This window comes from Sphaerodactylus townsendi, linkage group LG03 (genome assembly GCF_021028975.2).
Source record: "Sphaerodactylus townsendi isolate TG3544 linkage group LG03, MPM_Stown_v2.3, whole genome shotgun sequence".
NCBI lineage: Eukaryota > Metazoa > Chordata > Lepidosauria > Squamata > Sphaerodactylidae > Sphaerodactylus > Sphaerodactylus townsendi.
Genome location: NC_059427.1, coordinates 51067741 through 51083366, shown reverse-complemented (window position 1 = coordinate 51083366; position 15626 = coordinate 51067741). Strand labels below are relative to the sequence as shown.

The following is a 15626-nucleotide window of genomic DNA, read 5'->3' as shown; positions in this document are numbered from 1 at the left end:
TTTACTGACAAGGGAATGAGCAGATTGTGCAGATTCCACACTTGGCTTCACTGTAGGCTTCCCAAAGGAAAATGGATAAACCCATACCTAAACAATAAATATCAGATCTTCATTTAGAAGCCAACCTGCATCATGATATCTGCAGTATTATCAGTTGTCCCTGTATAGAGATCTAAAATTTCTAAGAGTGCCAAATACTTCTTATATGTTATATATACATACATATACATATGTTATACATACTTCTTATATGTTATACATATACATATATTTTTAATTGTTTTATTAAATTTATACCCCACCTTTCCCAGTCAAAGCTGGGCTCAGGTCAACTTACATACAGATTAAAACAGGATATTACTAACAGTACGATACAAAATGTAACATTAAAATGGGACAAGGTTATATATTTGTATTTGAGGTACATTAATTCTGAATATGCCATATTTTATTGCCCTAAGTTCTCCCTACTTGTCAGCATGTAGTAAATGAGTTCAAAAAAGCCACACACCCTACTATATTTCAAACGTACCTGCTAGTTAAAGTTACCATCAATCTATAGTCTAAATATGATCTAGTAGAGTACTTATTTGTAAATGTGGTTTGTTGGTGTGATTCCTAAGTGTGGCTTGTAGATGTGGTCTACAACAGAGTTCCTCAATTTTGTTGAGCTTGTAGGCACTTGGAATTTTGAGAAAGGGTAGTGGATGGCACCAAAAATGGCTTCCATGAAAGGTGAGACCCATAGTAAAATGGCTGCAGTTACAGAATGGGGGGCAGTTACAGAATATTGGGAGTTACAGAATATCCTTCTGTGCTGCAAATGTGATGCTTCTTGGGATTTTAGGAAACACCTCCTGTTCCAGTAATATGGAAGATAATCAGAACTGGTTTCTATTTGGAATGTTTTATTTGGAGGCTTGCAAGTAGGCTTACTACTCCTGAGTTGGGAAATACCTGGCAATTTGGGCAGTGGGGCCTGGAGAGGATGGGGTTTGGGGAAGGGAGTGACTTTAGCCAAGGTATAATGCCATAGAGTCAAGGGGGGCAGACAACTGAGGCGCCCTTAGCCTGGGTCATGAGGGGGGTGCATTTTGGCCACCTACCCCTCCTTCTTTCCCCACACCCAGCCCCTATCTGAACTCCCCCAGGCCCTGTACCCCCTGAACTCCCCCACAGCGCCCCCCTGCAAAAAAATTAACCTACTCTACTTTGTCTGAGCAGCACCAAGGTCAGCAACACATTCTCCCTCACAATATTGTTATTAGGATTAATTAAATATAGATTGTAAAGTAAACTATGCATTATATTAACAATTCTTGATAATTTACTGTTATAGCTTCTTTGAGATATTCAATATAAGCTACATTAATACTAATAGCATCTTCCTTATGAAGCTTGTTTTACATCTTTGGATTTTTTTCCCAACATATTTCACTGTAAGGAGCATCAGAAGAATGTCTCAAGGCAGACCACTGCTGGCCCAAACTATTAGTATGTGAGCCGTAATCCTGAAGGATCAGTGGTGCATTGGAGAAACTGTTATCTAATGCTTCATAACTGATACATTGCAAAATGCTGGGGAAGTTTTGGACCTCTGTGAAATTTACCACGGTGAGGTGTTTGCGCATATGTATTTTAGTAATAGGCTTTGTTTTGAATACAAAATATATGTTTCTTGGAAATAATTTGATAGAGTGTCTCATATTTGAGCAAAAGATGTTCCCTGCAGAATGCGCCTCTGAGGAGATGGAGAAGCCACACCCTGCATTAGCTGCCTCTTAAGCTTTGTCCTAATGTTTCTTCCCTCCCTATTACGTTGGTGCTCTTTGAGTGACTGCTACAATCAAGCCACTAGTTTTAGAGTAAAGGAAACAGAAAGTGGCAGCTGTGCTGGGTTGCAAGAGGTCTTAATTTCCAATTTAAATAAACCTGTTTTATCACCAGGCAGCCTGAAAGCCTTACAGTAGAGTTGGCCAGTCCTTAATTACCCGTTGGTTTTGAAGTTTTCCCACCTTATGTTTTGTTACCTCTCATGAAACAGGGTGGTATTCTTGCCTTTTCCACACATAAAGGGATGCGCATTTCCTTTCAGCTGTATATAGGGCCCCAGTTCTGAATGCCAAAGAGAACTTGCAGCAACAGGGGAGGCCGGAGTCTAAGTGATGCATGCCTGCTCAGGCGTGCTAGCAGGCAGATGCATGGCCCATCGTAATCCCCTGCAGCTGTCTGCCCTGCAGCATTTCCATCAACGCTTCCGTTGGGTCCCGGGTCCTGTTCTGGCACGGAGGGAGGCTTGCATTCATCTAGGCTGGCAACGTTTCAACGGCCATTAATCCTCTTTGTATCTTTGAGCACGATGACCACTGACAAGATTCCATACACCAGCATGTCACAGTGCGTCAAGATAGCTTTGGTAGCTGTTGTGTCATCTTTTTTTTAATCCAGACATTCTCTGATCTATTGACCCAGTCAGTCACCTGATGGATAAATCTATATTGTGGTGCTAGTGTTGTTATTCAGGTGTTCTCCTCCTGCCCCACTCTGCTTCTTAATGTTAGAAAAGCGCCTTTTGTTTGTTTAATTTTTTTTATTTGTCTTGGTCTTCAGTCAAGGTGCTCATATCTCAAAGCAATATAGGCTATACAGCAGTTCAGTGAAAGAGCATCATTTTGGGGGAAACCTATGAATTGTTCCTGAGACATTTGAACTATCTGTACCCTAAAAACCTGGTTGCCAGAATTATATGTTCACTTGTTCTTGTGGCAATATTTATATGGATTATTATAGAGCAGCGAGCAATTAAAAAAAAAACACTTGAAATCAAGAAACACTAAAAACACTTGGAATCAAGCAAATGCCTGTTACATTCCACTGGTCTTAAGATCTTGTTTTCAAAACTCTGACACTTTGGATAAGCTACCCCCCCCTCCCCCTCCACTTTCCGACCTTTCAAGAGAAATTTCCCAGTTGATTGCACAATTATCTGCTAGGCTATGTGAGGAGATTAGCAGAATTGATGTGCAGCTAACTTGTTGGCTAGCCATGCATGGCCTGTAGTCCTGAGTCAGAAGGGTGTACATTATTAAATCCAGGTAAAAGCATAATAAGCCATTCTAAAAGATGTGCACAAAGAATGATGAGTGCATCTGCATGCATTTACCTTTATAGGATCTAGTTAACTTTGTTCTCCATGGCATTTCCTTGTTTCTCTCCCCTCTGTAAAACCAAAGCCTCATACTGGGATTAAAGATTAAAGGAACTTTCTTGGGCTCTTGGTTGTCTCAGCACTTGCTTGACTCCGCCTTCTCTTGATCCTTTGCCTTGACTGTATGCCTTTGGAGTAGAGGCCAGGTGACTTTTATGATTGCTACCCAGGCAAGCAATCATTTTAAAATAGTGAGAGAAATTAAACAACTGGTAGTGCCAATGAATTTCATTGCTCCAGGCAAAAGCGTGGGGGGGTGGTGGTGGTGCCTGGGGCAACATGAAAAAGAACAACCTGACTGGGCTGCCGTCCGGCGCCACAGCCTGACCCTGCTAGGCTGCTCGGGGCCGCGGGGCCTGGCTGGTGAAGCAGGTCCAGGCAGGGGCGCCCAGCAGTGGCCTCCGCCAGCAGGTTCTGCCAGGCCTGGCGAGGCGGGGGATGAGGAGGGGTGTTGGAGCAATTTACTGCTGCCCATGTGACCCCAATGACGTGCGGCCAGGGCATGGCGCCCCCCTCGCCCCGTGACAGCTACGCGACTGGCTCCAGGCGAAGTTTTGTAAGGAGAAGTTGGCTTTGAGGATATTCGAAAGAGAAGAGAGGAGTTGCTGAGATGAAGGTAAAGCTGTGCAGTACATAAGGAACAACATAAAAGAAGCAGGAGAACAGAAATACTAAGATAGGAATCACTAGCATTTTGTACCGTTCCCCGTTCTCTTGCAGATGATATCTTTCTTTATCTGCTGTCCTTTAGAGAGGCAAAGTCTGCCAATACATAGAGCAGAGCATTCTTGGTCGTGGCAACCACACAGTGGAACAGTTTTCCAAAAAAGTCTTCCTGTTTGCTTGTTGTTTTTGTTTGACTGGAGGGCAAGGTCTTTTAAAAGCCAGCCCCGTATACTACTTCTAACCAGTCCTGGCTTTTAATGGTGATTTTAATGACTCTTTCTCCATTTTCTATCATTTGTTTGAAGTGATTGTTACAGTATTCTAATGGTGAACTTTGGTTTCACGATATGTTACCTTGAGGACTTTGTTGGAAAGTGACTGACAGAGATAACTAGGGATGGTGGTGGGTCTGCATTTGGGGCATCATCACTAGATCAGTATGTGCTTCTTATACTTTTGTATAAGCCAGAATCCTTTTTTTAATATCCAAAAAACGAGCCTTTGGTCTGCTTTTTTGTTGTTGCTTGTTTTGAGTTTAGGTAGGTTAAATGCCAGTCTCCTTCTGGGCCTCACATGCAACATATTTGTGTCTGTTTTCCATTCCTGCTGCTGTTACATTGTAGATCACTGTTGGCTAATGATATCTGACTCAATTCATCTGCATTGCCAGCAAAATGTTTCATTTTGGTTCCTTCCATTCTCCCTTACTTTTCCTTCTCCTTTTCATCTTTTTGACCTTGCAAATCCAGGCCCTGTGAGAAATCAGTCGGTATGAAATATGAAAATTGCTAGAGAAGTAATTGGAGAAACACTGAGACTTATGAAAACCATGGAGATAATGCTTGCACATACTTATTCACAATATTTAATTTTTAATGGCAATTTTAATTACTAAAGCATGGGTCTTCAGGTTTTTCAGAGGAAAGCCAGAGACAGCAGAGACATCAAGGCATCATGTTGGCTTGTGGGGCAGTGAAAAAAGGGTGCCGTTAACCTCTGTGGTCTCTGCATTGTTGTCAGGAGGTTTGAGGGGTGTGTGTGTGTGAAAGCTTAAAAACAAACTAAAATTGACCATTATGTAGCACATAAGCAAATAAAATCACTCTTCAACTTGCTGTCAAAATGCATTTTGAGGTGAGCACTCATCTGTGATTTGTCTGTTCCCGAAAGAGATTTTTTTTTAGTCAAAACCTGTGAAAACAATTCCCTGCTGTGGCTTCTTTGTGTAATGCATAAAGATACATCTGACAATAATGCTTTCACATAGTAAGTTTGAAAGGAAAATCAAAGCATGCTTATATAAACCTGTTAATTTAGAAGCGAATGTAAGAAAAGTGGTGTTGGTAGAGGGGAAGCACAGAAATCTGGATGTATTCTGTTTTTGCAGGACTGGAATGGACAGTTTATAATAAAATTACGGGTAGATTGAGTGGCTTTTTATATTCAAGTCCCACCTTCCTAAGTGCTATGACAAAATATTGTAGGAGAATAAGAGCCAACACAGGAAGAAGGTTTTATTTTTCTTTTGCTTGGGGGGGGGGGGGGGGGGTTGTAGTGAAAATTAGAACTTGAGCTGATGCATAGACTATCTGGAAAGGAGAAGGCATCCAAAAAAGGAATACAATTCAATTATTTTTCTCCATGCTCTTGCGTTGTTCCCCCTCCCCCTTTACATTGATTATTTAGCTTTACCTTTATCTGTGTGATACTGTTAAAAATCAAGCTGCAGAATAAATATTTTTCATGTTATTTGTTTCTGTTGTATAGACAAGAGAGCTAAGAGTGGCTCTGTAATTGAGGCGTTCATTTACTTGGCATGTACACATGAGTGTTATAAGGCTTCAGATTTGCCATTCAAGCTCCCTATTTACTGTAGGAATCTCATGACAAACACAATTTTGGGTGAAATTACTTTTTAGTAACAGCAGGGCTTCTCATATCAACCTATTTATTTATCGCATTTTTAAATACCATCTTTCCCCCCAAAAGAGCTTGGGGTGGCATAAATGCTGCCAATTTTTATCTTTACAACAATTCAATAACATGGACTATTCTCAGAGACTGCTATTGATCTAGTTCAGGGGTAGGGAACCTCCGGCTCTCCAGATGTTCCGGAACTACAATTCCCATCAGCCCCTACCAGCATGGCCAATTGGCCATGCTGACAGAGGCTGATGGGAATTGTAGTTCCTGAACATCTGGAGAGCCGCAGGTTCCCTATCCCTGATCTAGTTAGTATCTCAACTGAGCGGGGACTTCAGTTCATGTCTTCCTGGACCAAGTCCAGTGTTATCTACTGAGCCTCACTAGCTGACTTGTTCAGCTTCATTGTGACAGAATAGAACATTGACTCAATGAGTATTGACCTGTGGACAATATTGCACTACTGAGTGAAATAGTATAATATTATATTACTATCTTGATTATTTTGTGAATCATGTTTTAATCTATAGGTTATGTGAGACACAAAAAGTCTTGGGACCTCATTTACAATATGGAGGGCACACCGCAAGTTTCAGGGTCGTAGGACATTCGAGTAAATAATCCACCTTCCATCTTTAGTCCATTCTCTGTGGAGCCAGTGATGTCGAAGATCTTAGATACAGTTTTTTAATTTGTAACCACTGTACACAGGGTAGAAACGAGCTGCTCTCTGCTGATTTTGATAGAATTTCTTACAGGGCTTTTTATTCATTCATTCATTCATTCATTCATTCATTCATTCATTCATTCATTCATTCATTCATTCGATTTTAGTATACCGCCCCATCCCCAGGGAGCTCTGGGCAGTGTACAACATAGTCGTCATACAGTACAATAACAAAAGGGGCAATTAAACAACTTACACTTTTGTTCCAAAGTGAAGTTGCTGGACTTGGGATTTGTCTGTTGTTTTTTGCTGATATTTTCCATTATTTATTAGATTTGTATCCTGCACTTACATGGGGCTCCTGCCTCTAAGGAGACTCCTATCTAAGGGACTGATGAGTCAGCCTTTGCCCAGAGTTAATTCTCCAACACCTTATACTCTACTTGTGAAGCTGTAGTGGCCATTGCCTTGTTCAAACAGAGTTTAATACAAATATAGTATGTTGTTACGTAAGAAATCTGTAGGGGTTTTTAAAATCAGTGCCTCTTTTTTCCATTTACCTATGTACCCTTTAGTGCTGATTTGCTAGTTTTGGGCTTTAGACATGGTTTTTGAAACGTGAACCTAATCTCTGCAAGAAGGCATGGGAAACATATTGCTGGATCTCTCACTGTGTGGTTATTGGGTATGGTTGATTTGGGGTGGGGTTGAATATCAGCTTTCTTCTTCCCAGAGAGTTCAGTAAGGATAACTCCATAGTCCATGTACCCACTTGCTGATTGGTAGTGAGGAGTATTAACATACCAATCCTTCCATTTTCTCAAGATTGTTGTGCTATATAGTTTAAGAAAGAACTAAAAAGTGGTGTTTTCTGAGGGAGCTTTTTTCTTAATTTCTAGAATGCTGACATCTACAAGCTGACTTTGGAACAATACCATGAGGCAGTCACCAATGCAGAAGACCAGGTCAGGTAAGAATTCCTCCTTGGTTACTTATGCCTGGCAAAACCCCCCCTTTTATTTTTACAAAAGCTAATTCCGTGTAGTTGGCTCTCCATGGTGAGAAGTGTGAAGCTGTTGGGAGATGATGTGCGGTTCTTAGAGGAGGAATTCACGTTTGTCTCTTGTTTCAATTATGTCTTGATAGACTTTCATAGCCAAGGACCAATTTGCTCTATACTAGTCGCTGTTCTGCAGCTCTTGTTCAGTGGTAGATTTTTCTGACAGAATTGTGGGGGGGGGGGTGATACTTGCTTATTCTTCTATTCCTCTGCAGTCACTTCTTTTCCCCTAATTTGCCTCTCATGATGAGGATCTTATTCTCCAGGAACAGCATTTCAGGCCACAGTGCGATGGGGACGCCAGGAAGTCCTGTTCCACTGATGGAGATATTATTGGATACCAGCAGTGCCGTAACTGGGCAGGAGTGCGCTCGGGGCACTCTGAGTAGGACAACTGAGTAGCAGGCATGATGGACATATTGCTGTTCTAAAAAAAATTATTTTCGCCTACCCATATAATCAAAAGTGCCGATGCATTGCATACATTTTTAGAGGGTGTTCTTTTAGAAAAGAAGAAGTTACCATTGGAATAAATATTTCGAAAGCTGTGTTTAACTTATGGCATTTTCCCCTCCAGTTGTCTTCTGTCTTGGAACACAGGAAGAGGGTATTGAAGCCAAGTATGTTTCCAGAACTATGTTGCTACTTGCCAAGAAAACATAATAATTAGAAATATGCAAGTTCTTTAGGATTTCCTACAGGAAGAGATTAAGATGCTAGGCCGTGTCCTTTATTTGCTGTTATGTTTTGCCAAGGCTCTTTTTATGAAGCGCTTCAGTTGCATTCCTTTGAGGATTTATGTAGTTTGTCCACATTTTCTTACTGGATAGAAACTTGCCACATGCATTAATATCTGGTATAACAAGAGTTGGGATTGTTTATCAAAGAGTCAGGATTGTTAATGACTTCCAGACACTTTGGAATGAGTATTTCAAAGATGGTCTTAAAAAGCATCTTTCAGTCCATCCTGCTTCACACCTTTTAGTAACAATTGCCAAGTATCACTTTTAGGGATCTAATTTGCAATTCTGAACTTAATTAGAAGCATGAAAATATTTGATCCTAACACTCATTCTGACATCCTTGTTTCTCACTGCCTGCCCGTTCTTTTATATCATCAACTATTTATTTTCCATTAGTAGTCAGGTGATTCTTCTAATAAGTTTTTGTCATCTCACACAGTTTGTTTACTTTGCAGACATTAGGCTACAACTGAGAAAGAGCTAAAGTTTAGAGATCTTTGTATGCCCTTATATAAAGCAGTGGTGCGACCGCACTTGGAGTACTGTGTTCAGTTCTGGTCACCACATCTCAAAAAGGATATCGAAGAGATAGAAAAAGTGCAGAGAAGGGCAACAAGGATGATTGAGGGACTGGAGCACCTTCCTTATGAGGAGAGGCTGCAGCGTTTGGGACTCTATAGTTTGGAAAGAAGACGTCTGAGAGGGAGATATGATTGAAGTCTGTGACATTTTCATGGGATAGAAAATGTTGACAAAGCAATTTTTTTCTCTCTTTCTCACAATACTAGAACCAGGGGGCATACATTGAAAATGCTGGGGGGAAGAATTAGGACTAATAAAGGGAAACATTTCTTCACGCAACACATGATTGGTGTTTGGAATATGCTGCCACAGGAGGTGGTGATGGCCACTAACCTGGATAGCTTTAAAAGGAGCTTGGACAGAGTTATGGAGGAGAAGCTGATCTATGGCTACAAATCTTGATCCTTCTTGATCTGAGATTACAAATGCCTTAGCAGACCAGGTGCTCGGGAGCAGCAGCAGCAGAAGGCCATTGCTTTCACATCCTGCACGTGAGCTCCCAAAGGCATCTGGTGGGCCACTGCGAGTAGCAGAGTGTTGGACTAGATGGACTCTAGTCTGATCCAGCAGGCTCTTTCTTATGTTCTTATGTATGTTTCTCTTTATTTGTATGAACATGTGCCTCTTAAATTTAAAGGGAGATTGTCTGGAAGCATGAAGTACCAATCTAAACAGAACTCTACCATGAACTTACTTGGTGAGCTTGGTTTTGTTTAGGGAGCTTAATCTATGTGGGGTATGGTGATGATAATACCTTATCTTTCAGTTTGGTTGCATGGAGCATTCCAAAGGTTACAGAAAAATGCTAATAGAGTTAAATTGTACCATGCATTGTTGTAGAAGGGCCATATGTCAGTGACAGTGCATCAGCTTTGTGTGCAGAAAGTTCCAAAGTTCAAGCCTCAGCATCTCCTGTTAAAAAGATCAGGGAACAGGTGGTTTGAAAGACCTCAGCCTCTAGAGCCACCAGTCAGCATGACAATATTTATTTGTGGGAGGATCACTGGCAAATTGAGATGCCAATGAGAGAAATAATGACTACTGGAGAATTATTCAGATTTAGGGTGGACCATGAGGAAACTGAAATTGTTGAAGACTTTCTACTCCTTGGCTCCATCATCAACCAAAAGGGAGAATGCAGCCAAGAAATCAGAAGGAGATTGAGACTAGAAAAGGCAGCCACAAAGGAGCTAGAAAATATTCTGAAGTGTAAGGCAACCAAGATGAAGTTAATTCATGCCACAGTATTCCCTTTTACTATGTATGGGTGTGAAAGCTGGATAATGAAGAAAGTTGACAACAAGAAAATAGATTCCTTTGAAATGTGGTGTTGGAAGAGAGTGTGGACAAAAAGATACTGTGGACAAAAAAAATGGGTTCTAGATCAAATAAAACCTGTACTGTCCCTGGAAGCTAAAATGTCTAAACTGAGGCTGTCATACTTTGGTCACATAATGAGAAACAGGAGTCTCTGGAAAAGACAGTAATGGTAGCAAAGGTTGAAGACAGAAGGAAAAGAGAAAAACCAACATGAAATGGATTGGTGATAAAGGAAGTCAAGGCCCACAATTTGCAAGATCAGAGCAAAGCTGTTAATGATAGGACGTTTTGGAGGACATTGATTCATAGGGTTGTCATGATTTGGAAGTGACTTGATGACATACACAATTCATACATTAGATCAATTAACGGTTATAGTGCCCTGATCATAGCTCTCAAGTGATAGTGTCACTTACCAGTATCAAGTGATAGTGTCACTTAGAGTCATTTATAGGCTTGGAGAGCCATGTGGACTTAGTATGGGGGACCACAAGATGTTAAGGGATGGGCATAAGACAGGTCAGTGAAAAACAAATAAGGAGAAGGGAAAAGAGGGAAAGAAAGGGAAGGGGGACAGGAGGGGGGAAGGTGAGGTCAGCTAAGCAGGGGTGTACCTAGGCAAACTGGAGCCCAGGGACAAAACCTGAGTTTGACGCCCCCTCCCAGCATATGGGCAGCCACCCTCCCCCACCATGACCAAACAATGATTTTTTGCACCAGCTCACAAAACACCTCCCACTCCCAGCAAAACATACATGGCTCTCTCCCCACCAACTCTTTTCCTAATTTCCTAATCACAACAACCCTATGAGGTAGGTTGTTAGCCTGAGAAACAACTCCAAGCCAGTGCAAGTGGGTATTAAGCATGTAAATCTCTCACAAATCACCCCCAGCAAAACATTTACCAAACAAATGCCAGCATCATCTCTCACAAAACACCTCCAATGGAATCCACCCCCAAGCAGCATCACTTTCAATGGTGTTTAAGCTAGGGAGCTCAGATTCTTCTTTTAAATCCACCTTAAAGGGAGAATCTGGGGTCCCCGGTTAAAACAAAATTGAAAGTGATGCTGTTTGGGAGTTGATTCTCCCCCACCCTGAAGCAACATCACTTTTGAGGGTTGGAGATTCAGATGAAACAAATACCTGATTCGGCCGGAATCTGGGCAAATTTGGGCACATTCGGACAAAAATTGTCCGATTATGTCCTTGTATTTTTGGTATTTTTTTGGCTTGCAGGGAGTGCATTTTTAAAGCAAGTGGCACCATGATTTCAGGGCATCATCCAGAGACTGCCCGGTGATACCACCCGAGTCTGGTGATGTTTGGTTCAGGGGCAGCAAAGTTAAGGACGCCCAAATGGAATGCCCCCATCCCCATTGTTTTCAATGGGAGCTAACAGGAGATGGGGGCTACCCATTTGAGGGACCATAACTTTGGTCCCCCTGAACCTAACTTCACCAAACTTGGGTGGCGTCATAAGAATAGTTACCAAATGGTACCCTGAAATTTTGGTGTCACTAGCTTTAAAAATACAGCCCTTACAGGCATCCCAAGAAATTTGCCCAAGATTCTTTGTTTTGCAGTGACTTTGCTCCATTGTAGCCAATGGGGAATTTCTGAGGCAGGCTGCAAATTTTTGAAGATTTTGAGGCACCAGACTTTCAAGGTGGCTCCAGGAAGCCCTCCTGGTAATAGCATCCAGGCTCAGAGACCTTTGCTTCTGAGGGTTCAATTGTATGGGCCCCCAAAAAGGCTTTTTTTTTGTTTCCACGCTCCTGTACATGAAACCTGCTGGCTGAGTTATCTCAGAACTTCTCAACTCGCGCCCTCACCCACCCCCAAAAGCAAAGCTCAACAAGCTTGGGTGCTATTACCCAAGGCCTCTTGGAGCCACCTTGAAAGTCTGGTGCCTCTATCTTCAAATATGTGCAGCCAGTGCTTACACACTCAGAAATTCCCCAGAATCTGCCAGGCTCTTCAGCAAGTTCTGTGGTGGGAAACATTATTTTTCCCAGCATAGACTTCAATGGGGCTTTCTGTTATGCCCAGATGGCGCTGTGGTAGAGGTTTCAACAGGAGGCACTGTGGTAGTGGTCTTTCTCTGGGCGGGGGCACTTATTTCCTGCAGGGCTGCTGGTGTGAGTGTCCTGAAAGGAACCAGCCAACTTTGCTAAAGTTTGCCTGGGATGGCCGAATGCTGTGGGCATCAGGTTCACCTTCAACTTGGTGCCCACAGCATTTTCCTCTTCCACACACATTTTAGCAAATTTGGCTGGTTCCTTTCAAGAGACTCTGGCCAAGGACAGCCAGATAATTATTGGTCCAGGGACTACCAGGAGATTGTTATTTGCAGAGTGCAAGGTTCTTGGTGGAGGAGCATAATGGGAGAGGCATTACTAGAAATGTGATGGTCTCAGACTATTTTAGAACTTTAAAGGTCAATACCTGATAGGGTACTTTACCTGTGCAGTGCAGTTGGCAAAGCACAGGTGTTATATGTATGTCACTTTCTGGACCAGTTGGAGCTTCCAGATCATGTTCAAGGATAGCCCTGCATAAAGTGAGTTACAGTAATCTAATTTGGGGGAGACCATTGTATGGAACACGTGGCTAGGTCAGTGGCGTACTGCCTATGGAAACATGGGGCCACCCATGTTGCTGGGCACATGCTTGTGGGGGTGCCCAGCAGGCTCCTGCCCGCCCGCCCGCCCGCCCGCCCCCCCCCCCCCCACCGACCGCCCTTACTCAATTACCCTTTTTCCCCCCTGAGGCTCGGCTTCAGGAAAGCTGCCTCTTGGGCAGCTTGTCTCTATGATTTTCTTAAAAGGGCAATGCTCCAAAGATTGCTTAAATATTGCCCTTTTAAGAAAGTCATGGAGACAGGCTTCCTGACTGGCAGCTTCCCTGAAGCTGAGCCACAGAGCCTGCAGGAAAAGGAAAGGGTAAGTGAATGAGGGGGACGAGGCGCTGTGCGAGTAAGCGGTGCTCCTGGGGGGGGGGGGGCGCCCGGTGGGTTTTTTGTCTCCAGGCGCCATTTGGACTCCATACGCCACTGAGCAAGGTTGGTGTGAGACAGGGAGCCAGTTGCCAGACTTGGTGGAGATAATAGAGCATTGCCATGACAGTACTCGTGACCTTTTCCACTAACAAGAGAGAGGAATCCAGGACACTCTCTGTCCCTGGAGAAAGGAGACCAGCCATTGAAGGTCTGTCCAGTGTTTTTGTCTTTGACAAACGAATGGTTGACTGAATATATGGCAGAGTGATGTATTCAATTCTGATTTTGTCCCTGACTTCTGTGCATGCTTTGGATGGCAGGCAACTGTTTATTCCTTGCTCTCCTTAGAGAAGCCTTAATTTAGTAGGATTTGACAGGCACAGATTCTTCAATAGTGGGTAGTGTTATTATTATAGTATTTTTGTGGCATTATTCTCAAACAGTGTCAATAAGCAGTTTCTCACTTTAAACACATACGTTTAAATACAAAAATACATATCCAGTAGAAGTGTAAGCATTTAGACTATTTTAGAATTTGATAATAGAAGTTTAACTGGGCACTGAAGAGCAATTTCAAAAGTGATCAGGTTTGATTTATTTCTGCAGCCATTGTGTTTTCTTTTTAAGATTGGAAATGTTAATTTTAGCGCTTGTTTTATAATGTTAACCTTCATAGTTACAACTCAGGAACTCTTTAGAAAAGGAATCCCCAGGTGTTTTCTCTGATTATTTGTGATCATATTTCTATTGTTCATTATCCCGGGTCATTTACAGTTTAACGTTGTACTTCTCTAAGGAGCTTTATCCTGCATCCAGCAATAATAGTAACGTTGCTCCCATGTAATACTGTTTATTGGTTTATATTTGGATTGACTTGGCATGAGTCAAAATCCCAGCAACAAATTTTGTCGATAACCTCCTTTCAACCTCGGATTCACCTCTTTAATTTGAAAACATTAGTAACTGGGTTCGGGAGCTATTATCCATAATTCACAACATAACTTGCCCCTTAGAGGGCTGTGATTGACCCCCTCAAAATATTTTTCCCATTGACTTTGAACAAAGCCCTTCTGGTGTAAAGGGGTCATTGAATTGCCCTCTTCATATCTCTTGTTCAGCGGAAGAATTGGGATTAGCTCGCAGCCTTATGCTCAGTTTGCATAAACACAGCTGTTATTATAAAAAGGGTGATAGGAAATGAGTTTCCTTTCTGCCCAGTTCTGAGGCTGCCACCCACTTGATATTACTCATGATGAACTACCAGAATGAGACTCTCTCTTCTTGTTCATGCTCTCTCTCTCTCTCTCTCTCTCCCTCTCTCTCTCCCTCTCTCACCCTCCCTCCCTCCCTCCCTCCCTCCCTCCCTCCCATTTTTTGCCATCTTTTTCCAGGCACCATCTTTGTAAGTGTCATTTAGAGTACTCAGATAAACTAGAACAGGGGTCTGCAACCTGTGGCTCTCCAGATGTTCATGGACTACAATTCCCATCAGCCCCTGCCAGCATGGCCATGAACATCTGGAGAGCCACAGGTTGCAGGCCCCTGAACTAGAAGCTGAATTTTCTCTACAGCAAGCAGCAACTCCTGTTTTTCGGAAATGAAATGGCAGCATGCGAAGAAGAGGCACGATACGGAGGCTGTTTGCCTGGCATTGCTAAGCTTTGGTGGCATCCCTTTCCATTCATTTTTCAGTCCCCTTGACCATCTGCAGCTCTGGCACAAGTGGCCTAGTGCATTAAAGAGCTTTTATTTCCTCTGAATGAATAGCGCTAACTGGTATTTATGACAGCACTTCGCCATTTCAAAGTGTTATGCAGAACTCAGCTAACAGGACTGCACAATAAAATGTTCCTTTGAGGTTCATGGGCAAGTCTTTCTCTTTCTTTGAGAAAAGAGGGAACCTGTGCACAAAGGAAATGAAGCGACATGCCAAGACATCTCGCAATGGAGTGATAAGAGTATTATCCAGTGGCTACTTCTAAAGGGGAGGGATCCAGTGCGATGTACACTCTCCTTTTCATTTACACCCAGACTTTTAGCATCCATTTTCCTTTGCAACATCTTAAGAAATTTCCTTCCTGCCATCTTTTCATTTTCCTTCTGTCTTGGTTGTTCTCTAGCCTCTGTTTTCCCCCCCGTTCAGAACCGCCTAGCAACAGGAGGCCACTGATCAGTGCTTGGAAAACGATCAGGGTTTTTTTTTTTGGTCACCTTCCTTGATGTGCCCTTGTTGGGCACATGCTGCATTTCTTTGGAGAGCTGCCACAGACACATTGTCCGCTTGATTTTATTACAATGGCTGTATTATTTTGTGTGTGTTCTGTGTTAACCAGTGGAATTAAAGGCTGGGGACTTAGGTCTAAACACACATATTCTGCTGTTTAGCAAACTCTCCACATCAGTGATTTCCCACAAAAGAAGCAGCGTGTAAATAAAAGGCCAGCGCTCCCCACCTT

The 15626-nt window shown here is 42.5% G+C and overlaps 1 protein-coding gene across 2 annotated transcripts in view; it reads left to right on the top strand.

Moving 5' to 3' along the window:
- The window catches only part of CHCHD6 (coiled-coil-helix-coiled-coil-helix domain containing 6), a 235375-nt gene that overhangs the window by 126176 nt on the left and 93573 nt on the right, over positions 1-15626 (top strand). For both annotated transcript variants that reach the window (XM_048491338.1, XM_048491337.1), the window contains one exon: positions 7364-7434. In XM_048491338.1, the coding sequence (XP_048347295.1) occupies positions 7364-7434 (71 nt within the window). The remainder of the gene's footprint in view (positions 1-7363; positions 7435-15626) is intronic.